This window comes from Archocentrus centrarchus, chromosome 3, assembly GCF_007364275.1.
Source record: "Archocentrus centrarchus isolate MPI-CPG fArcCen1 chromosome 3, fArcCen1, whole genome shotgun sequence".
NCBI lineage: Eukaryota > Metazoa > Chordata > Actinopteri > Cichliformes > Cichlidae > Archocentrus > Archocentrus centrarchus.
This window is the reverse complement of record NC_044348.1, coordinates 1270623-1293843: the sequence shown is the minus strand read 5'-3', so window position 1 is coordinate 1293843 and position 23221 is coordinate 1270623. Positions and strand designations below refer to the sequence as shown.

The 23221-nt window shown below is 40.8% G+C and overlaps 1 protein-coding gene across 2 annotated transcripts in view; it reads right to left on the bottom strand.

Moving 5' to 3' along the window:
- Nucleotides 1–206: 206 nt before the first annotated feature.
- The window catches only part of LOC115778359 (lymphocyte antigen 75-like), a 47100-nt gene continuing 24085 nt past the window's right edge, over nt 207–23221 (bottom strand). The window contains exons 1-4 of one of the 2 annotated variants that reach the window (XM_030726456.1): nt 5440–5507; nt 4328–4524; nt 3795–4093; nt 207–457 (exon numbers count right to left, since the gene is read on the bottom strand). In XM_030726456.1, the coding sequence (XP_030582316.1) occupies nt 269–457; nt 3795–4093; nt 4328–4524; nt 5440–5441 (687 nt within the window). In that variant the 5' untranslated portion in view covers nt 5442–5507 and the 3' untranslated portion in view covers nt 207–268. Of the gene's footprint in view, nt 458–3794; nt 4094–4327; nt 4525–5439; nt 5508–23221 lie in introns of those variants that run through there. The other variant, XM_030726455.1, reaches the window with a different exon arrangement.

The following is a 23221-nucleotide window of genomic DNA, read 5'->3' as shown; positions in this document are numbered from 1 at the left end:
AATTAGAAGGAGTGAAAAGTATTGTTTAACTCATACAAAGCAGATATGCTAATGAAAATGATGAAAAAGTAAACAGAGGAGACCCCTATGATAACTGAATTAGCTCCTGTTACAGATAATTATTCAAATTATAACATAGTTTATATCTAGCACGTAAAGAAACAAAACCCTGTTAGCATATGAACATAAACAGAGGTGGGAGATGGGAGCTGGAAGGCACGCAAGCAGTGATCACCAGGATACCGATGATGGCAGTGATGTCATCAGGTTACATCCAGTAACACAGAAAGTTTCTTCTCTCTGCGCAATCTCTGATCTCCATACTGCCTGTGCCACTCTTGGATAAGGTTCCACAGTGCTGTACCATCGGAGGGCAGAGGGGCAGGTCAGAGTACATCATATCTGCTCCATTCACCCACAGCCATTCACCAGCCAGGAAACGCAGACCTGTCCACACCTAGGGGGCAATTTAATACAAGGTTAGACTCAATTTGTCCCAGTGGTCAATAAGAGTACTGCAACACAAACATCCGCTTCAGTCCACACAGCATTCGCCCATAGAATGCGGTTATCTCTGGGCCCCTCCCCAATCAGACCAGGAGCGACATGTTTAGCCGCATGTTCTCCTTGAATCGCTGTCTGTCTGAGTGGTGTCCAAAAAATGACTTGGGATAATTGGCAAATTTTCTGGGGAAAACCTGGTCTTGTTAGGAGAGACGGCATCCATCCCACTTTGGATGGAGCAGCTCTCATTTCTAGAAATCTGGCCAAATTTATTAACCCTAAAACCTGACTCCCCAGGGTTGAGACCAGGAAGCAGAGTTGCAGTCTTACACGCCGCTCTGCAGCTTCTCTCCTCCTGCCATCCCCCCAAAACCCCATCCCCACAGAGTCGGTGCCTGCTCCCAGACCACCAAAAACAAAGCTAAAATCAGGAGAAAACTAATTAAGCATAAAAATTCAAAAACAATAAATAATACAGCTTCATCAACTGCACCAAAAATAAAACAATTAAATGTGGATTGTTAAACATTAGGTCTCTCTCTTCCAAGTCCCTTTTAGTACATGATTAATAATTGATCAACGTATTGATTTATTCTGCCTCACAGAAACCTGGTTACAGCAGGATGAATATGTTAGTTTAAATGAATCAACACCCCCGAGTCACAGTAACTGTCAGAATGCTCGAAGCACAGGTCGAGGAGGAGGAGTAGCAGCAATCTTCAATTCCAGCTTATTAATTAATCAGAGACCCAGACAAAGTTTTCATTCTTTTGAAAGCCTGACTCTTAGTCTTGTCCATCCTAATTGGGAAAATCAAAAACCTGTTTTATTTGTTATTATCTATCGTCCACCTGGTCCTTACTCAGAGTTTCTGTCTGATTTCTCAGACTTTTTATCTGATTTAGTGCTCAGTTCAGATAAAATCATTATAGTGGGTGATTTTAACATCCATGTAGATGCTGAGAATGACAGCCTCAACACTGCATTTAATCTATTGTTAGATTCAATTGGCTTCTCTCAAAGTGTAAAGGAGCCCACCCACCACTTTAATCATACTGGATCTTGTCCTAACATATGGCATAGAAACTGAAGACCTAACAGTATTCCCTGAAAGCCCCCTCCTGTCTGATCATTTCTTAGTAACATTTACATTTACTTTAATGGATTACACAGCAGTGGGGAATAAGTTTTATTACAGTAGAAGTCTTTCTGAAAGTGCTGTAACTAAGTTTAAGGAAATAATTCCTGCATAACAGGGACTGAGAAGAGAAAAACCAAACATTTAACTGTTTTATGCTTTGGTGAATTGAAGATGCTATATTGTTTGTTCTTTTGAATTTTTATGCTTAAATAGCTTTGCTGGTTTTTGGATTGTTTTTTGGTGGTCTGAGAGCAGACACCATCTTTATGGGGGATGGGGTTTTGGAAGGGTGGCAGGAGGAGATAATTCAATTCAGTTCAGTTCAATTTTATTTATATAGCGCCAAATCACAACAAACAGTCGCCTCAAGTCGCTTTGTATTGTGGGTAAAGACCCTACAGTAATACAGAGAAAACCCAACAGTCAAAATGGCCCCCTATGAGCAAGCATTTGGCGACAGTGGGAAGGAAAAACTCCCTTTTAACAAGAAGAAACCTCCAGCAGAAGTGGTGGGTGGGCTCCTTTACATTTTGAGAGAAGTCAGCTGAATCTAATAATAGATTAAATGCGGTGTTGAGGCTGTCATTTTCAGCATCTACATGGATGTTAAAATCACCCACTATAATTATTTTATCTGAACTGAGCACTAAATCAGATAAAAAGTCTGAGAAATCAGACAGAAACTCTGAGTAAGGACCAGGTGGACGAGTATTCTGACAGTTAGTGTGACTCGAGGGTGTTGATTTGTTTAAACTAATGTATTCATTCTGCTGTAACCAGTTTTCTGTAAGGCAGAATAAATCATTATGTTGATCAATTATTAAATAATTTACTATTATTATTGTTATTATTATTGTCCTTCATTAATTTCAAGCTGTCCTAAAAGCTCCCTGAAAAGCCTTCAGCTGATCCAAAATGCTGCAGCTAGAGTACTGACAGGGACTAGAAAGAGAGAGCAGATTTCTCCCATATTGGCTTCTCTTCATTGGCTCCCTGTTAAATCTAGAATAGAATTTAAAATTCATCTTCTCACATAGAAGGTCTTGAATTATCAGGCCCCATCTTATCTGAAAGACCTCACAGTACCATATTACCCCACTGAGCAGTCTGAGATCACTTCGCTCTCCCCTCAGCCCCAACCAGTCGTGGTAGATGACTGCCCCTCCCTGTTGGGTGACTTGTTTTAAACACATTTAGCCCATGGTGGAACAGTAGGCTTCTCTTGTTAGTGTTTTTCTTTTTCTTTTGCTTATTTATTCATTCATTTCTATTATTCATAAAATTGCAAGTGTGTAATAAGATATTGCCAGGGCTGACAGGCAGGGGAAAAAAAGGGAAAAGAGCAGGAAATAATACCCATGTGCCAATCATACGAGGACATACAAAGACACCTCATCTTCATCAGTGCCTCCTATGAAGTATGGGTGAGTGGGCACATCCCCAGAGCCAGTGGGAAACCTGAGTAGCAGCCGAGCCAGGGTGTAGGAAACAGGGATGTGTAAAGACCCACCCACCCCCTCTCCCCACTCATCAGTGTTTTTGGTGACATGGTGGGTGTATGTACTGGTGTATGATGTAGAAAGGATTTTTCTACATCATACAAGACATGCTTTAACTGTGAGGCACTTGCCATTATATGAGAATAAAATAAATGTGAAAATGAAATTCAAAAATATTTTACCAATCTGCAACAACTTTATTAAGTTTATGAGGTAAACTGGTACAAGTTCTGTAAATCTAGTGACCCCAGTTTTTTTTTTTTTGTGAAGTCCATTATCCCTCCCTGGGTTCATAATTCTATATCATTCAGGACAGCTGTGTGTCACATGACTTTATCTTTCACACATATTAGTGGAAAGTGTAAAAAAAAATATAGTCCACCGAGCATGATAAAAGCTGAATTTTTTGTAGGTTTTTCTCACTAAAAGGAAAAACAAGTATTCGATCCCTGTTTTTTGCTAAGATGCTGATTCAGAGCATCCTCAGCAGTTAGCTGGTTATAGAAAGTGCAGAGCCGTGTTTGATAAAGGTGGCTTGGCTGCCAGCATATTCTACTTTAACAAACACCACAGACAAGAAAAAAAATAAAATAAAAGTAAATAAATCTTAAATAAACATTTCTTAGCTGTATTGGTGATTGTGAACCCACCTCCTCAGTGTTAGCCTCCATCACCCTGCTCCTCATATAGTCGTAGTCTTCAGGCTGCACGCTTACCAATTCGTAACTGAGGGCTCGGCAGTACTCCAGAGCCTCCTCCCAAGTCTTATTCTCATTTACCAGTAGCAGGTTGTCCCCATAGCAGATGAAGGGAAACCGATCTGAGCAGTTGTGGGTAGCCGTCTGTTTACTGAGAGAGGAGATGGTGACACAGTCACCGTTGTTCATGGGCTCATGAGGGACCCAGTTTGTGTAGTCTGACACGCCTGCACTCCAGTTCCATGTTTCCCCTGCAGAGTAGGTGTTAACATTTTCAAACTTTTACTACTAAGTTTTTTGCTTCCTGTTAAGTTTTCTTTGTCATTGCAGACTAGCTGATGTTAGACTACATGTGGTGACTTAAAAAATTGGTGGCATTATAGAAAAATAAGACAAAAGAAATTGAGTAAAATTTGCTACTAAGCTACTGTAAAATCAGCTGCAGCGGTTTAAGAGCAACAGTTTGCTGTTGTGTTAGTGTTTACCTTCTCTGTACAGTCCAATCCAGACCGGAAAATCCTGTTGATTAACGTTTCTTTTTACGTCGCCTTGATCATTGTAATTCGCCAAATTTGTACGCTGGCAGGAATCCCGGGCTTCAGACCAGGTTTTTGACTCAGGGTTAAAATAGGAATGGTCACAGATGAAAAAGTAATAACTTTGACAATCAGCACCACCAATCCTGAAATATGAACAAAGAATCATTCCCCATTTCCCATCAATCCTATTCGTCTTCTTTAGAAGAATATTCTAAAGATTTTACAGCTGATTATATTAATCATAGCATGACTTCAGCAGTGTTTCTTGAAAATATAGCTAATTCACTGTGTATTAGAAATCCCTGTTTACCAGCATGGTAGCACAGAAAAACACACTGTAAATTAATATGTGTCTCACAATGCATATAATGTTAAAACAAAATGCAAACACAGAAAACGTAAACATTTACTTCAGTGTTGGTAATGCGATACAAACCACGAAAGTCTTGGTGCTAAAACACATTAATGTGACACTATGTAAGTAATGTCCATTATTATGCTTTCTCGTTAAAACCCTAAAAGCATAGTTTAAAATTCAATTCATATTTCTTATTTGTTTAATGTTTTAACCCTTAAAATTCTGACCCTATTTTTTGATTACCCAATGAGAGAGAGAGTGAGAGGAAGTCACTAAAGAGACACAAAAAAATAATTATTTGACAACTGGGTATGGATTCATCAAATTTGATTGCCAGTCTTCTTGAAATATAAGAAGATAAACAACAACAACAACAACAACAAAAAAGCCACAGCTTTAAAATGATTTAGAGTGAACTGTTATCTGTTTGTGATGGTGCATGGAAGTAAATGTGACTTGTAAGAAAAGAGTGATCACCAGTATCTGTGTTAGTTCACACTGACTTTAAGGAAAAGTTTAAGGGCCTTCAAATTTCTCTTCTCTCACACCCCATGCTCCATTTGTGAAGATTAAATTTAAGTCAGAGTAATCTTTCTAACAGAGCCTGCTGGCTGTTTGGAAAATGTTTTAAATATACTGAAAAAAAACAAACCCAGCATGCTTAGTAATAATGGTTTGAGTGGTTAAAGAACAGACTCACATTTCGGTGTCATTGGCATAATATACGTAACCACAGCTGTCACCATAGCTTGGTTCGTAGTTCGCCCAGGGATCAAAGTTGAGGTATTTTCCTTTGGTCCAGGTCCAGTTTTTATCCCATTGATATGAATCCTCTTCTCTATACAGACCAATCCATGCATGATAGCTCTTCAAGCCAAGATCTTCTGAATCTGAATGTGTATAGAAAGTCGCCAAGTCATGTTGGCTACTGGTGCTGCCGGGACAAAGATTCAAACAATTTTATTGCGCTTTCATCTGACAGAATACAACTTACTGAGTTTTTGCTCATTACTTAAATATTCTTTACATCTACATGTGTTCTGCATGATTAGAAGAATATTTTAACTAAATGTTTAGCCAATTTTCTTTTTCCCTTCCATTAATTTAGAAAAATAACAAAAACAAGGAAGGTATAGGAACATTTTGCAACTAATTAAATTAATTGTCAGCAGGTCCGTAACATGATTGGATGTTTCTGAGAGGTAAAAATGTGCAGAGGTTCACCAGTCTATAAAAACTGCATCTACAAATTTCAGAACAATGGTCCTCAATGTAAAATTACAAATAGCAAATATTCAAATATTCCAACATTTACAGTAGATAAAATCATCAAAAGATTTAAGAAAATATTGATCTTCTGGCCCTCAGCACTGCATTAAAAACAGAAATGATTCTGTCACTGAAACAACTGCATGGGCTCAGAAACACTTCCAGAAATCCATGTCTTTGAATGGCTGTGCCAGCCCTAAAAGCAAGTTAAAGCAATGTCCATCATTCCATCATCATTCCATCATAATATAACGAAATTCCGTTCGGAACAACCATCCAGAGAAGAACAGACAAGACTAACATAGGGGAGATGGGTGTCCTCAGCCGCTGCCGTTTTCACTGGCGCCGCCACTACAATCAGTCCCCAGAAAAAGGAAACAAACACACATCATGGGGTAGTTAGGTTAAAAAAAAACTCATCTGGCTCCAAAAAAACCACCTTAGCAAGGCATATTTGCACATTTAAAGCCAGGATAGCAATATGGTGGGGGAGGAGGGGGGCAAGAGGGGATGCAGACGGAGACGAGAGGGTCAGGGCATTGTGAGAAATTAATATTTTAAATAGGTTTTAGAGTAACATCCAGACACCATTTTATTTTTTTCAAGAAAGGCCTTGCATATTCCTTTTTCAGTTCCTTTTTTCAATTTTATTTATATAGCGCCAAATCACAACAAACAGTCACCTCAAGGCGCTTTGTATTGTGGGTAAAGACCCTACAATAATACAGAGAAAACCCAACAGTCAAAATGACCCCCTATGAGCAAGCACTTGGCGACAGCGGGAAGGAAAAACTCCCTTTTAACAGGAAGAAAGAACCAGCAGAACCAGGCTCAGGGAGGGGCGGTCATCTGCTGAGACAGTTCGGCTGAGGGGAGACAAAAAAAACCATGCTGTGGAAGAGAGCCAGAGATTAATAACAATTAATAATAAAATGCAGAGTGCAGTATAAACAAAGTAAATTATATTAGACAATGCTGCAAACTGCATTTATTTCAAAAGCATGGCTTCACAGTATAAGAACTGAACTGGCCTCTTTGCAGTCCAGACCTTTCACCAGTGAAAACCATGAAACAAAAACTACAACAAAGAAGCCTCAGGACTGCTGAGCAGCTAGAATATTATGTCAGACAAGAATAGAACAACAGTCCTCTCCCACAAGTTCAGCAGCTGGGGCCTACACTACAAATCAGTATTTTCAGATAACTTCAGGGTTAACCCTGGATTTTCTGCACTTACATGGCTCACTTTTTGGCTATGGTTACCTTATGCTGTGAACCTAACCTGCTCCGGACCAGGTTAGGTTTCAGGTATGAAATCACCACCTACTGATTAAAGAGTTTTATTGTTCTGTGAGCTACGCTGTATTTTCTGACCTTATATCAGATTTGTATGTAGACTAAGCCTATGTTTGAAATCTGTTTTTATATTTAATCTTCAATCTCAAACCCTTAGACAGCACTGAGTCTGTACTAAATCTGTGAGGAGCACGTTATGGTCAGAGTGTCGGTTTAAAATCAGCCGGAAGCGACACATTTGCAACATGTTTTAAGCTCAATATAGATTCTCTGCTGGGAGAATATGTTTTGTGCGTGCATCTGGTTAAAACAAACGTTACTAAAAACACTGAGTAAAGTGTAACTGTGGCTTTGTCACAGGAATATGCGTGTGTATTCATTTAGGAAATGTTTAAAATGCTGTTACACTTCATTCTACACCATACCGAGAACACCTGTTCAATCAGTCACATTCATTTCACTTTGATCTCCTTTATTAGGCTGGGGCACAGTACTCTCAAATATTTAAATGCATTCAGTTTAAAAATGTAAGAACTCTAAGGTGCAGCCAGCGCCTTAGAAATAAACAGCAGCACAGAGAGTGCACTTAGCCATGAAATAATTAACTGGAATTAAAATATCTATTTTACCTCTGTGCACTAAATCACCAGAGTAATGATTTTCTGCATCATTCCTCAATTCTCAGATGATTACTGTTGTTAAAAGAAGAGGGGATGCTACACAGCAGTGAACATGACCCTATTCAAACTTTTAAGATGTGTTGTTGCCATCAAATTCAAAACAGAGCTAAATTTTCTAAAAACTGTTTGATTTTCATAGTTGAAACATTTTATAACTGCATTATTTAATAAACTGATAAAGATAATTGGCCATGAACAACAACAACAAGAAAAAAAGAATCCCTACTTCCTGCAGTAGCTTTGGGCCTCCTGCCAGGTGTAATGTATTTCAATGTACGAGTAACTTCTTGACACCACTGATCCCAGTCCACACACAGTACAGCTGAGGAGGAGGAGGAGGAGGAGGAAGGTCCCAACCAAGCTGCTCTTTATCATTGTCATCAGATTTCTGTTGTACAAAGAAAGCCTCATACTGAAACATATTGCTGTATTTAGTGAGAACATTTACATTTTTTCTTAATTATGCAGTAAACAAGCACTAGGGAAAAAAAAACATCCCTGGACCCTGTTCAGTCATTTAAATCAGCTGAGGAGATACAAAAATGTTAAAGCAGTCAGATGGTGACGTTACCTGCTCAGGTGCATTGCTTGCTGTTTTGCTGCAAATGCTTTGGGAGTAACAGCTGGTGCTGCTCGATGCTCAAAGTCCATCTGGATGCTGAGCTTCCAGGGGGATGTCCTATTACTTTGATTTGTCGTTTAATGAGAACAATCATTTGACTAGGTTACTCACTTAGGTCAACAATCAGCTGCTGTCACTGCAACTCCACAAATCATTTGACTGATGGCAAATGAAGGGAAGATGGACACAGACATAAAGGAAATAAAAACATCTTGTCAAGAGACACAGGAAGCAGGCAACTAAAAACTACTGCATCATTATTATTACCCCTGAAACTCCAAAGTACATCACATTTTTAAAATTGTGTTGATAGATAAGTAAAGGCAGAATTAATTGATCAATAATTTATGCCATCCTTCTTCCTGTCTAATGTCCTCACGTGCTGGGTTGTCCTGGCTGTTGTGCCTCCTGGGCCTGGGTCTGTGCACTGTCCCTCGGCTCGTGTAGAGTTTGGGCTCCTTTCTTGGTGCCCCTGCCGCCTAGGTGGGACCGGGTTGTGCCTCTCGGCCTCTGTTGGCTTTGTAGAGGGTCTCAGACACTGATGTAGACCTTCCTGCATGTTTCTTCCTGGCATGGGGGTTTCCAACCGCTCCTTGGTCTTTAATGCAGGTTGTGGACACTTGGGTTCCTGTTGCCATCCTGTGCTGTGATGTTTGGATGCACCACACTGACTGATTTGGTTCTGATATTCTCTTTGTCCCTTGTTTAGGGGTCTGGATGCTGGCCGTCACTGAGGTGCTTTTATTCTTGTTTATTTGTTTATTTTTATTTTTATTTTATTTATTATTTGTAAAGGGGAAGGGAAAAAAATAAAAAAAACTCTGGTGAGGAGTTTGGGCTCACTATGTAAAATTTAGAAGGGATCACACGCGCACATCTTCACAAGTGCATGAACATGGCACGTACATGTATGCCCAAGAAAAAAGAAAAAAAAAATGACTCAGTGTGTTTATTAAAACATGATGCTGCAAGATGGAGATCACCTCGCCCCTTCAAGGCCGTACTCATGACAGAAAGACAGCCTGAGTGTTTTGTCAGGGAGAGAACCCCCCGGGACCTCACAGGAGACTCGCTCGAGATAGCGCTTTAGTGGAGAGGTGGTAAACAAGGAGAGAGGCGGAAATACCAGATTTTCTGAATATTGCCAGAGTAGACCAAAGAGTGGAATTCACTGATCGGGTGAGTTTGGTAGACTCTCCTCAGTAAATTGAGAGCTCCAGAGCAGTTGAGTGTTTGAGTCTGCATATTTACTACAAAACCTCCTGGGAGAGCACTTTGCTTCTCCTCCATGTCCTTTTTTTTTTTGCATTGCAAGTGGTCATTTTTGTAACTTCTGACTACAGCTAAGATAATTTTAAAATGTGGTTCAGAGAGTAAATCAGGCCTTCAAGCCTAATTTTTGCGCCAACACTACTTCATTAAGATGCTCGTTTTGTACCTAATTATGTTACGACTTATCAGTCGCACTGCATCCTGTTTTTAATTGCATTTTACAAACATCCAACTCTTTGGTCAGTCCTGTTTCTCCACACAGAAACAGGATTGACCTGAGGGCAAATTACAGTCTGTACTTTCTACATCTCTCTGTGCACTGGACACCATTATGTGATTTATAATATCCATCCATCCATTTTCTTCCACTCATCTGGGGGTGGGTTGTGGGGAAAGCAGCCTAAGTAGAGAAGCCCAGACATCCATCTCCCTCACCACCTCCTCCATTTCATCCGGAGGAATCCTGTGGCGTTTCCAGGCCAGTTGAGATATCCAATCTCTGCAGCGTGTCCTGGGTCTGCCCAGGAACTCTTCACCCAGGAGGCATCCTACTCAGATGCCTGAACAACCTCAACTGACTCATTTTGATGTGGAGGAGCAGCGGCTCTACTCTGAGCCCCTCGCGAATGATTGGACTGCACTCCTCACCCTCTCTCTAAGGGAGAGGACAGCCACCCTTCAGATGAAGCTCATTTTCTGCCACTGGGCTGAATAGACTATTTAACCTTTAACTAGTTCTAAATGAGAGGGAATACTGCAGCTGGGTCATGTGGTGCCTTTTTTCTTTTTCTTTTTTTGTGTCCTGGCAGCTATAGGGTTAACTCTTGGGCTTTCAAATCTTTTCTCAAGTTTGTTTTACAAGTGATGTCAGGTGGACTCTGCGTGCGGCATAAAACAACACACTGAGCTGTGGAGTTAAGACACGAGAAACTTGTATTTGAAAGTCAAAGGAATTAAACCTGCTCATCTGATTCTTTTCTTATTCTTTTAGTTAAAGGAGTAAAAGGCAGCAGTTGGGTGCTACAACATCTATGATTTAAATTTTAATCACATTTGAAAAACAGAACATTATATGTTCTATGAAGCCAGATGCTTTTGGCATGCAGCCAGAACTGTGCACCAGAGCCTTGAGCACACCTGGGCATTGTACAGCGTGTGAGTTGTCCCTCAGTGAAAAATTAGGCTCCAGATATAAATAAATGTACAACATGCTGTTTTCTGTTTTTTTTTTCTCATTTCAGCAACCAAACACTCTCTGATAAACTCCCCTTCAGAGAACAGCTTAGTGTTTATTGCAGTTTTCCTTTTATTTTTGAAGGCGACTGCTATTTTTTTAAAAATTGTGTACAAGTGAAATTAACATCGTAGAAGTGTTGGAACCGACGTTTATGAGAGACATGAGTTTCCTAAAGAAAAAGAGAGTCCGCGCACCACACTCTCTTTTTTGCTAACCTGAAAAGATGAATGTCAAGTTTTTATAACGAGACATGGACTTTTAATATTTATTTACCCAGCTGTAACAATGCAGCAATGTGCACAATGAAAGAGACTACAACAGAGAGGGAAGTGAATGCATGTTTGAATAGGTTTGGGCTGAAATGGGACAAAGTCAGATGACTGTCCAAATCTGACAGGGAAAAATGTTGGAATTTTAAAGTGGATCCAAGATAAAGTAACTGAAATGTACCCAGAACTCTGAAATTGTTCTCGGATGGGGAGTTTATCAAAGAGTGTTTGGTGGCTGAAATGAGACAAAACCTGCATGTTGTCCACTTATTTATATTTGAACCCTAATTTTTCATTGAGGGAAAACTCACATGCTCTACAATGTCCAGGTGTGCTCAAGGTGCTGGTGCACAGCACAGGCTGCACCGTTAGAGGTCATATCTTTGTGTACAAAATGTAAACGCAATTGGCTTCATAGAACATATAATGTTCTGTTTTTCAAATGTGATTAAAATTTAAATCATAGATAATGTTGTAGCACCCAACTGCTGCCTTTTACTCCTTTAACTAGAAGAATAAGAAAAGAATCAGATGAGCAGGTTTAATTCCTTTGACTTTCAAATACAAGTTTCTCCTGTCTTAACTCCACAGCTCAGTGTGTTGTTTTATGCCGCACGCAGTGTCCACATGACATCACTTGGTAAGACCAAGAGTTAAGAGTTAAGAGTTAGCTGCCAGGACAAAAAAAAAAAAAAAAGGCACCACATGACCCAACTGCAGTGTTCCATCTCATTTAGAACTAGTTAAAAGTTAAATAATCTATGCAGCATTTACTTATGTTTGTCCATGAATCCAATCAGGAATATGGCATTTAGAAAGAAATAAAACAACAACAAGAAAAAAAAAAAAACCTCTCTCTGTTTACCACCTCTCCACTAAGCACTATCTTGAGTGAGTCTCCTGTGAGGTCCTGGGGGCTTGAGTCCTTCACTCCCTGACAAGCCACTCAGGCCATCTTTCTGCCATGACTAAGGCCGTGAAGGCCTTGAAGTATCCATGTTTTAATAAACACAATGAGCAATTATAATAATAATGATATTCTTCACACATAATGTTTGAAATGAAATGGGTCACAGGTCCAAATAATGATGATCACACTTTCCACACATTATAATCTTTCAAACTGAAGCAGGTCAAAAGTTAAAGTGGACACTCCCATAAAATATTCAAGAGTTTCTCAGAAGTAACAATTTCAGAATAAAGTTCCTCAAGGGAAAATTGCAACGATTTTTAATGAAGTAAGGCCTTGCATATTTCAGCAAGACAATGCCAAACCACACACTGCTTCTATTACAGTAGCATAGCTTCATAGTAGAAGAGACAAACTTTATAACATCATTGCATTCTCTGAATTTCATGGTGTCGATCACAGTTGCAGACTTTGTTTTGGCTCAAGTTGTAAACACATCTGCCCACATCTGCACAATTTAGCACAGTGTGGCTCATGCTAGGGACAATCAGTCACCTGGTTACTCAGCAGATTCAACCAAGTCAGAGCACAGTGAGGAAAGCTTAAAAGGTCATGTGAGAGTCCTCCTCCTGATTGTCCTCCTAGAGTCTGTCTGTGGTCCTTTCTCTGCTCACGGAGTTTTTAACAGTCTTTGGGTCAAATTTGCTCACTTTAAAAGTTAATCAGGTGTCTAGAAGGTTCTTTCACATCAAAATCTGGTCCTAAGAGGAGACGATTTTTTCGTCCTCTTCCTCTTTGCTCTATGTGGCCATCTTATTGGCCTGAGACAAAGAATATCTCTGAAGGTGGTGAATTTATGGGACTGGACCACATGGGCCAGCCTTCAGTCCCCATGCACAATAGTGAGTCTTAGGTCTCCATGACCTTGTTGTCAATCCACCATTTAATGAGAGACTTTAGCACAAAGCTGTCATACTGAAACATTTTTACTTGACCAGATTTTGCAGCTTCATTTGAAAGTGCACTTTCAGATTGATTCCTTTGTAATGCAAATGTTGTGATCATGATGATAGATGATAATTCAGCTCAGCATTTTAAAATCCTGTTATAACTCATGATAATGTTCCTTAAACCAGCCTTGTTTTTATTGTCTCAGTTATCTTATTATTACAATTTTCAGAGCAATGGCTTATCATAACCATGCTTTAATATGCTTCACACCCAGTTCAATCACTTCTGTAATCTGCTGCTAACACTAATGATACATGAAAATTATTTTCGTTTGTTGAATGATATTTAACATTTGACTCTGGGTGACAACAAACACAATATGTCACGGTTGCTGCGGCAGGCAGGGCAGAGAAGACCTCAGTGCAGGACACAAGGCGAGAGCTATATTTGTACTTGACTTTTATTGTACAAGCTTAGAGGGACAAGGCTGGTCTGTAACCAGCTACATGAAAACTTGAAGCTCAAAACTTGAAATTCAAAACACAGAGCACACAGCAGGCCCAGCAGAGACGCTACACTGACAAGACAAAAGCAGACAATAAATACACAAGGGCTAATGAGAAGAGTGACAACAGGTGGGATGACAGCTGACCACAATTACACAGACAGACAAGGGGAAGTAAAACTAAACAGAAAACACAAGGAACAGAAGACTATCAAAATAAAACCCAACACAGAGGAAATCTAAACATATGACAAGACACCTCCTCAAACACAACACGGGGAAGACTAAGGGAAAACACAGGGAGAACGGGGAGGGAAAATAAACACAGAAGGGCCAAGACACAGGAACACGAACAAAGGGAAACCTAAATAACATGCAAATAGCTAAATAAACAGAACACCCAAACAACAAACCGACAAACTAAACTGTAAGAACTAAGAAACAAAACCCAAATATTAAAACACAACAAAACTACACAAAAGGAACTAAACACACTAGGCCACCGGACCAGAACCATGACACAATAATGATGCAGTAGTTTTAGTTGCCTGCTTCCTGTGTCTCACAGCAAATATGTTTTTTTTTCCTTTATGTCCCTTCATTTGCCATCAGTCAAATGATTTGTGGAGTCGCAGCTCATTGTTGACATAAGTGTGTAACCTAGTCAAATGAGTGTTCTCAAAAAAGATTTAAAGTACTAGGACATCCCCCCTGGAAGCTCTGCATCCAGATGGACTTTGAGCATTAAACCACTCGCAGCATCAAACAAAGCAATGCACCTGAGCAGGTAACTTCACCAACTGACAGTGTCCAAGGATGGTTTTTATGCTGTTTTCTCTAATACTTGTTTACTGTATAATTAAGAAAGAAAATTGTCGTGTTCCCACTAAATAGAGCAATATGTTTCAGTATGAGGCTTTCTTTGTACAATAGAAATCTGATAACAGTGATGAAGAGCAGCTTGGTTGGAACCTTCCTCCTCCTCAGCTGTACTGTGTGTGGACTGGGATCAATGGTGCCAAGAAGTCACTTGTACATTGAAATACATTACACCTGTCAGGAGGCCCAAAGCAACTGCTGGAAGTAGGGATTCTTTTTTTCTTGTTGTTGTTGTTGTTCATGGCCAATTATCTTTATCAGTTTATTAAACTATGCAGTTATAAAATGTTTCAACTATGAAAATCAACCATTTTTGGAAAAACGTTAGTTCATTTTGAATTTGATGGCAGCAACGCATTTTTAAAAAGTTGGGATAGGGTCATGTTCACTGCTGTGTAGCATCCCTTCGTCTTTTAAGAAGAGTAATCATCTGAAAACTGATTAATTTTAGAAGTAACTAAGTTAAATAGTTAGATTCAGCAGCTGCTGGTGTTGTGCCATAAAACGACTGCCTGTATTTAAACGGCTCTAAATGACTTGTCGACCTATAATCTGTGAACCATATGTCAGACATATCTCTCATGAATGATATCAGGTCATTTTGAGCGAGAAACAGCATTTCTATCACAAGGTAGCAACTGCACTCAGTTTTTGGCAAAGTGACTTTTATATATTTTTTTTATCAAGGTAAAAATTGACATAAAAAATGTATTTTTAAACAGCAATCTGGCTCAGAAGGCTGCAGAAATCACAACAAATATAACATCACAGTTCTATAAAGATATTTTAAGTGGCTAAAAAGCACTGGACTGATTATAATGTAGGTAATGTGCTATATAAATAAATTTGACATTAACTCAGACTCCTAAAGATTCTAGCAAAACAGGTTATTCCTTCATAAATCATGTTGACTGCACTCTATTTATCAATGTAAGCAAAGACATTACACATAAAAGCAAACATCGGAATCACTTTTTGGCACAACATCGGAACAATGAACAACAAACCTTGATGTTGTCATCTAGCTGACACAAACTCAAAATAGTGGCTGTATTTGTAGCTAGAAAACACGTATCTCTCTCCTCCCTCCATTGTTTATGTTTGTGTTGCTGTGCTGTTATTGTCCTCATGCTGAAAACATGACTTTATATTCAAGATGGCGCCGGTGAGGTCAGCAGCCGTCGTACCTGCTCCTACGCTTTGTTTGTATATATTAGGTTTAGCTCTAATTTTGGACTTTATAATTCCGCCTGCTCTGTGTCATATCACGTATGACAGACAGACTCTTTTTAATATCAGAATACAGCACTCTGGCTGTATTCTGACACCTTTTTCTCCCGACCCGACTTGGCCTCGGGAGATACTGCGTTTCCAGTGGGCCAGCTCAAACAAAGGACGGACCAGGTCACGGACCCCCCGAGGGAAAAGAGCCGGCGTAAGAGAGAGGCTGAGGCGCAGAGCGCACCAAACGCCACTGCCGAGCATCCTGTTGGCTAATGTCCAGTCACTGGATAACAAGCTGGACGAACTCAGGGCCAGGATACAGTTTCAGAGGGACATAAGGGACTGCAACATCATCTGTCTCACGGAGACATGGCTGACTCCCCTCATACCGGACCACGCCGTACAGCCGTCGGAGTTCTTCAGTGTTCATCGCACGGACAGAACGAGTGAGTCTGGAAAATCAAGAGGAGGAGGTGTGTGCCTAATGATTAATAACAACTGGTGTGACAGTAGGAATGTTGTCCCTCTGAAACAATCATGTTCACCTAACCTGGAGCTCCTAACCCTGAAATGCCGTCCCCACTACCTGCCCCGCGAGTTCACTTCGGTCATCTTCAGCGCCGTCTATATTCCACCTCAGGCGGACACAAACACTGCACTATCCGAGCTACATGAGGCGATTTCCACCTATCAGGCTAACCAGCGTGATGCGGCTCTCATCGTAGCCGAGGACTTTAACAGTGCAAACTTGAAAAAGCTGATACCGGAGTTGATTCAACACATCGACTGCCCCACCAGAGGAGAGAGGACCCTAGACCACTGCTATTCTCCATTCAAAGATGGCTACAAAGCAAAGCCTCTTCCGCCTTTTGGGAAGTCTGACCACACCTCTGTGCTTCTCATGCCGAAATACAAACAACGGCTCAGGCAGGAACCCCCTGCTGTGAGAGAAGTGACACGGTGGTCTGATCAAACAGAGGCCGCTCTGCAGGGTGCGTTGGATTCATCCGACTGGGACATGTTTCGCAGCAGCGCGGGCGGAGACATCAAGGTGTTTACGGAAACTGTTGTGGGATTTATTGGGAAAGTTGTTGAAGACACTTCACTTAGGAGGACCATCAGGACTTTTCCCAACCAGAAGCCGTGGGTGGATAAATCTGTCCGCGACGCCCTGAGGTCCCGCACCGTTGCCTACAACTCCGGCCTCGCCTCTGGGAACATGGAGGACTACAAGGTTGCATCATACAACGTCCGCAGAGCGGTGAAAGAGGCTAAACATCGCTATGGCCGCAGACTGGAACAGCAACTACAACAGTCTGACCCCAGGGGACTGTGGCAGGGACTACGCACCATCACGGACTACAAAGCACCACACACCCACCCGGTGAGTGCCGACGCTTCTCTGGCTGATGAACTCAACATCTTCTTTGCGCGCTTTGAGTCGGGAAGCCGACAGCCCGCTGCGCTCCCGGCCGGAGGGGTGGAGACACTCACTGTGACGGAGCGCGACGTGAGGAGGGCGTTTAGACGTGTAAACACCAGGAAAGCGGCTGGACCAGACGGTATTAGTGGACGTGTCCTTAAGACCTGCGCTGACCAGCTGGCACCTGTGTTTACACTGATATTCAACCTCTCACTGAAACTGTGTGTGATTCCCACCTGCTTTAAAAAGTCCATCATAGTCCCTGTCCCAAAGAAACCACACCCCAGCAGCCCCAATGACTTCAGGCCCATAGCACTCACCTCTGTGGTGATGAAGTGTTTTGAGAGACTCATCAAGACATTCATCACCTCCTCACTGCCCACCACCCTCGACCCACTACAGTTTGCATACCGGCCAGACAGATCCACAGATGACGCCATATCCTTCCTCCTCCACAAGACCCTTTCACACATAGACACTGGTAAGGGGAACTATGTGAGAGTGCAGTTTGTAGATTACAGCTCAGCATTCAACACCATAGTTCCCTCCAGGCTGGTCTCTAAGCTGCTGGACCTGGGCCTGGGCCCATCCCTGTGCAGGTGGGTTCACAGCTTCCTGACCAGCAGACCACAGGTGGTACGAGTGGGTCACCTCACCTCATCCTCCCTCACCCTCAACACTGGCTCCCCCCAAGGCTGTGTGCTCAGCCCTCTGCTGTACTCACTGTACACCCATGACTGCGAGGCCACGTCAGAGTCCAACGTCATCATCAAGTTTGCTGACGACACTGCTGTTGTGGGACTAATCTCTCACAATGAGGAGACAGCCTACAGGAGAGAGGTCTCCCGCCTGGAGAACTGGTGCCAGGAGAACCACCTCCTGCTCAACGTCAGCAAAACAAAGGAACTGATCGTGGACTTCAGCAGGAAGCAGCAGAGGGACTACCATCCACTTTTCATCAGTGGTGCTGAGGTGGAAAGAGTGGACACTTTCAAATACCTGGGAGTGACCATCTCACAGGACCTGTCCTGGACTCATCACATAAACATCTCTGTGAAGAAGGCCAGACAGCGTCTCTACCTCCTCAGGCGGCTGAGAGACTTCAAGCTCCCACTCAAGGTGCTCAGGAACTTTTACACCTGCACCATCGAGAGCATCATGCGTGGGAGCATCACCACCTGGATGGGAAACTGCACCAAGCAGGACTTCATGGCCCTAAAAAGGGTGGTTCGTTCAGCTGAACGGACCATCAGAACCACCCTCCCCAACCTGCAGGACATTTACACCAAGCAGTGCAGGCTGAGGGCCATGAAGATCCTAAAACAGCCCAGCCACCCCGGACACTCTCTCTTCTCCCTGCTCCCATCAGGCCGGCGTTACCGGTGCCTGAGGGCTAAGACTGAAAGGTTGAAGAAGAGTTTTTACCCACAAGCCATCCGTCTGCTCAACTCTGAGCCCTAACTGGACTATTATTGCACTATGTAAATATTATAATTTAAAAAGTGTGTATAGTGTATAGTATATAGAGTATAGTGTATAGTGTGAATTACTTTTTTTTATTTTTATTCTTCTTATTTATATGTGTGTGTATATATGGTTGCAGGTACAAAATACATTTCACTGTGCATTGTACTGTGTATAACTGTGCATGTGACAAATAAACACTATCTTATCTTATCTTATCTTACTTAATTGTTGGCCAGACGTCACTCCCTGAGACGCAAGAAGGAAAAAAAAATCTTTTTAATGAGGAAAATGACAAAAATAGTATTGTACAGCGACTTGGATAAGAAACTTTAAACTGATTACTGGACTGCAAACAGTAACAAGTTAGATTATAGGAGTCAGATCAGAGTAATGCGTTACTGACATCACTGCATAACCAACTGTCAAATAAATATTTTTTCCAATTTTCCCTGTTTTTCTTCTCTCTCTTTCTCTCTCTCTTTCTCTCTCTTTCTCGCTCTCTCTTTTTCTCTCGCTCTCTCTCTTTCTCGCTCTCTCTTTCTCTCTCTCTCTCTTTCTCTCTCTCTCTTTTTCTCTCTCTCTCTCTCTTTCTCGCTCTGTCTCTTTCTCTCTCTCTTTGGGTAATCAAATTAATCAATGTCAGAAAATTAAGGATTAAAATATTAAACAAATAATAAATATTAATTGAATTTTAAACCATGCTCTTAGGGGGCTTCATGAGAAATAATGGACATTACTCGTATAGTGTAATATTAATGTGTTTATGTACTTTAAGACTTTGGTGGTTTCCATTGCATTTCCAACAACATAGTATATGTTTATGTTGTCTGTGTTTGCCTTTTGTTTTAACACTATGTGTTGTGAAACTTAAGTGTTTAATTTAAATTTCAGTGTGTTTTCCTATGTCATAAAACACTGAGCTCTCTCTGCCACTAAATCTGTTAAGTCACCATAAGTAGTTTAACATTTGCTAGTCTGCAATGACACAGCTTAAAAGGAAGTTAAAAAACGTAGTAGCAAAAGTTTGTGAATGTCAACACCTACTCTGCAGGGGAAACATGGAAATGGAGCGCAGACTACACAAACTGGGCATCAGATAAGTCCAAGATCAACGGTGACTCTGTCACCATCTCCTCTCTCAGTAAATACGTGGCTACCCAAAACTGCTCAGATTGGTTTCCCTCGATCTGCTCCTGGTCCTCGGAAATGAGAATCAAACTTGGGAGGAGGCTCTGGAATGCTGCCGAGGCTCCATTACACATTGGTAAGCATGCAGCCTGAAGACCATGACTATATGAGGAGGAGGGGGATGGAGGCTAACACCGAGGAGATGGGTTCACAATCATCAATACATCTAAGAAATGTTTATTTAAGATTTATTTCATTTATTGGTTTATTTTGTTGTTTTGTGGGATTTTTGTCTGTGATGTTTGCTAAAGTAGAATATGCTGAAAAATATAGCTTTTATTGTGCCTGATGAACTACATTTTTGTTCTTACACTGCTCGCTGTGAAACAAAATCATGTGACACACAGCTGTCCTGAATGATGCAGAATTATGGATCGAGGGAGGGAACTTGTATCAGTGCTGCCCAGTTTACCTCAGAAGCTTAATAGAGTTGTAGTAGATTTGTAAAAGATTTTTTGAATAATTCCATTAATTTTATTCTTATATAACGCCTCACAGTTGGAGCCTGTCTTGTATAGGAACTAAACAATTGCACATTTCAGATGTGTTCATCTTATCATTTGTACTTCGGATCCACTTCCTGTTCACTACAGCAGCACCAGAGGTTCAAACTTGCTCAGACTGTTCCTCATGGGCTAAGTGTTTTTTTTCTAAAATACTCACATTTTAAAACAAGTCAGCCAAAAGCTCATGGAGTTTAATTTATTTAGCTAGATATAAAAAGTTGCTAAAACATGCTACCCAGAGCTCACAGGCCCAAACTATAAGTGATCATGCACATAAGATTGTTCAGTCTCTTAAAAAGCACAAATTTACACCTTTATTGTTTAAAAAATGAACACTAAAAACTGCTTTTTTTTGGTTTGTTTTTGAAGTTGGATGTACCCCGTCAGCTTTTTGATTGTTATTTCTAATTCTTTAATAGCATTTTATGTTGCAGTACTCTTATTGACCACTGGGACAAATTGAGTCTAACCTTGTATTAAATTGCCCCCTAGGTGTGGACAGGTCTGCGTTTCCTGGCTGGTGAATGGCTGTGGGTGAATGGAGCAGATATGATGTACTCTGACCTGCCCCTCTGCCCCCCGATGGTACAGCACTGTGGAACCTTATCCAAGAGTGGCACAGGCAGTATGGAGATCAGAGATTGTGCAGAGAGAAGAAACTTTCTGTGTTACTGGATGTAACCTGATGACATCACTGCCATCATCGGTATCCTGGTGATCACTGCTTGCGTGCCTTCCAGCTCCCATCTCCCACCTCTGTTTATGTTCATATGCTAACAGGGTTTTGTTTCTTTACGTGCTAGATATAAACTATATTATAATTTGAATAATTATCTGTAACAGGAGCTAATTCAGTTATCATAGGGGTCTCCTCTGTTTACTTTTTCATCATTTTCATTAGCATATCTGCTTTGTATGAGTTAAACAATACTTTTCACTGCTTCTAATTCACTGTGAACCATGTTACTTATGTAGCTGAAACAGTAGATAAAATGATGAAACGCTATAAAACACCAATACTTACACATTAGCTGGTTGTGTCAGTATCAGTATTGGTAGACTGATATTCACAAAGCATAAGTGAGATGAGAAGTTGATCCTTAAAATGTTGTCTGGCTTTCCTGAGAATAAAATGAGGTCTTTAGCTCAAATTTTAATATTATTCAAACAGGCTAAAGGAGATCTGCATTAAAACTGAATGAAGTGTGTTGGATTTTATTACTAGATTTCTAACAGCTAATGAAGTGTTGTGTTTTTATGAAGTCAGCTGCTTGTCCATCATGTTTTATAGATGTGTCGTGCAGATTTTGGCTTAGCAACCATGCAAAATTACTTTTTGAACAGTATAGCTGTAATATTTTGAGTGCCTAAATAGTTTTCAGTGTGAAAATGTAGAGAATGAAATATTTTATTTCTTTTCAGTGCAGTCAGTAATTTGTGGAATATATCCTGTGCCCTGTGATGCAATAAAAAAACAACAGACAACCTTTCATTAATTTTGGCTACACTTATCACACCTTATTGCACTTTTTGGGACAACTTAATGTTTCCTTTTGAGCCCTCACTTTTCTCATGTAATACACAGCTTGCTGTGAAATGATGGTGGAAAACTTTACATGGAGATGGCAGAGTCACGCCGCTTGCATCACACATTCTTTGGTTCCAGACCAGGTAGTTCATGGTGTTGGAACGGAACCTGTTTTTCGGCAAAGCACCGAGTGAGTTTGTGGTGGAAAAAGTGCTGAACGGTTCGTGCACTTGGCACCGGCATCGGCACCGTGTCGGTGGAAAAGGGGCAAATGTGGGCCTGCACAGGCATGTTTTCTGGCATATTATCTATACAAAGGAAACACCACGCAGGGAAATGTGACTAATTGTGGAGAAGATGAAACCATAGAACATGTGTTATTACAATGTCAGAAATATGATGTAGAGAGAAGATGGTTGACTTAGCAAAATCAAAATTAAACTGGGAATTAAACTAGAAACAAGCCTGAGAAGTGAAGTGAAGTCAAGTCAAGTCAAGTTTATTTATAAAGCACATTTAAAACAACGACGTTGACCAAAGTGCTGTACAAGATCTGTAACCCCAAGGACTATACTAAATAAAAATAAAAATATATAAATAAATAAATAAAATAATAAAATAAAAATAAATAAATAAAAACATTAAGAACAATAAATAACATAAGAAAATTAAAAATTAAAACGTTTAAAACAAGTACCATAAAATACCATAAAACAATCATCTAAAAGGAGGTAGCACTGCAGCCAAATGCCAAGGAAAAGAAATGTGTTTTTAATAGAGATTTAAATGTGTGTATCGTCTGAGCTGTGCGGATATGGAGAGGTAGATCGTTCCATAGCTTTGGTGCTGCTGCTGCAAAAGCTCGATCACCTCTCTGTTTTAGTCTAGTTTTAGGCCTCTGTAAGAGCAGCTGGTTCGATGACCTCAGAGCTCTTACAGGGGTGTGACAGTGAAGCAGCTCAGACAGATACAAAGGTGCCAGTCCGTTTAAGGCTTTAAAAGTAAGCAATAAAATCTTAAAATCGATTCTAAAACGGACAGGGAGCCAGTGAAGGGATGACAGGACTGGGGTAATGTGTTCATGCTTTTTTAAACCGGTTAAAAGACGAGCTGCCGCATTCTGGACTACCTGCAGGCGGCGCACAGATGATTGATCTATGCCAAAGTACAGAGAATTACAGTAGTCCAGGCGGGAAGTAATAAAAGCATGAATAACTTTTTCCAGGTCCTGCTGCGGGAGATAAGGTTTTACCTTG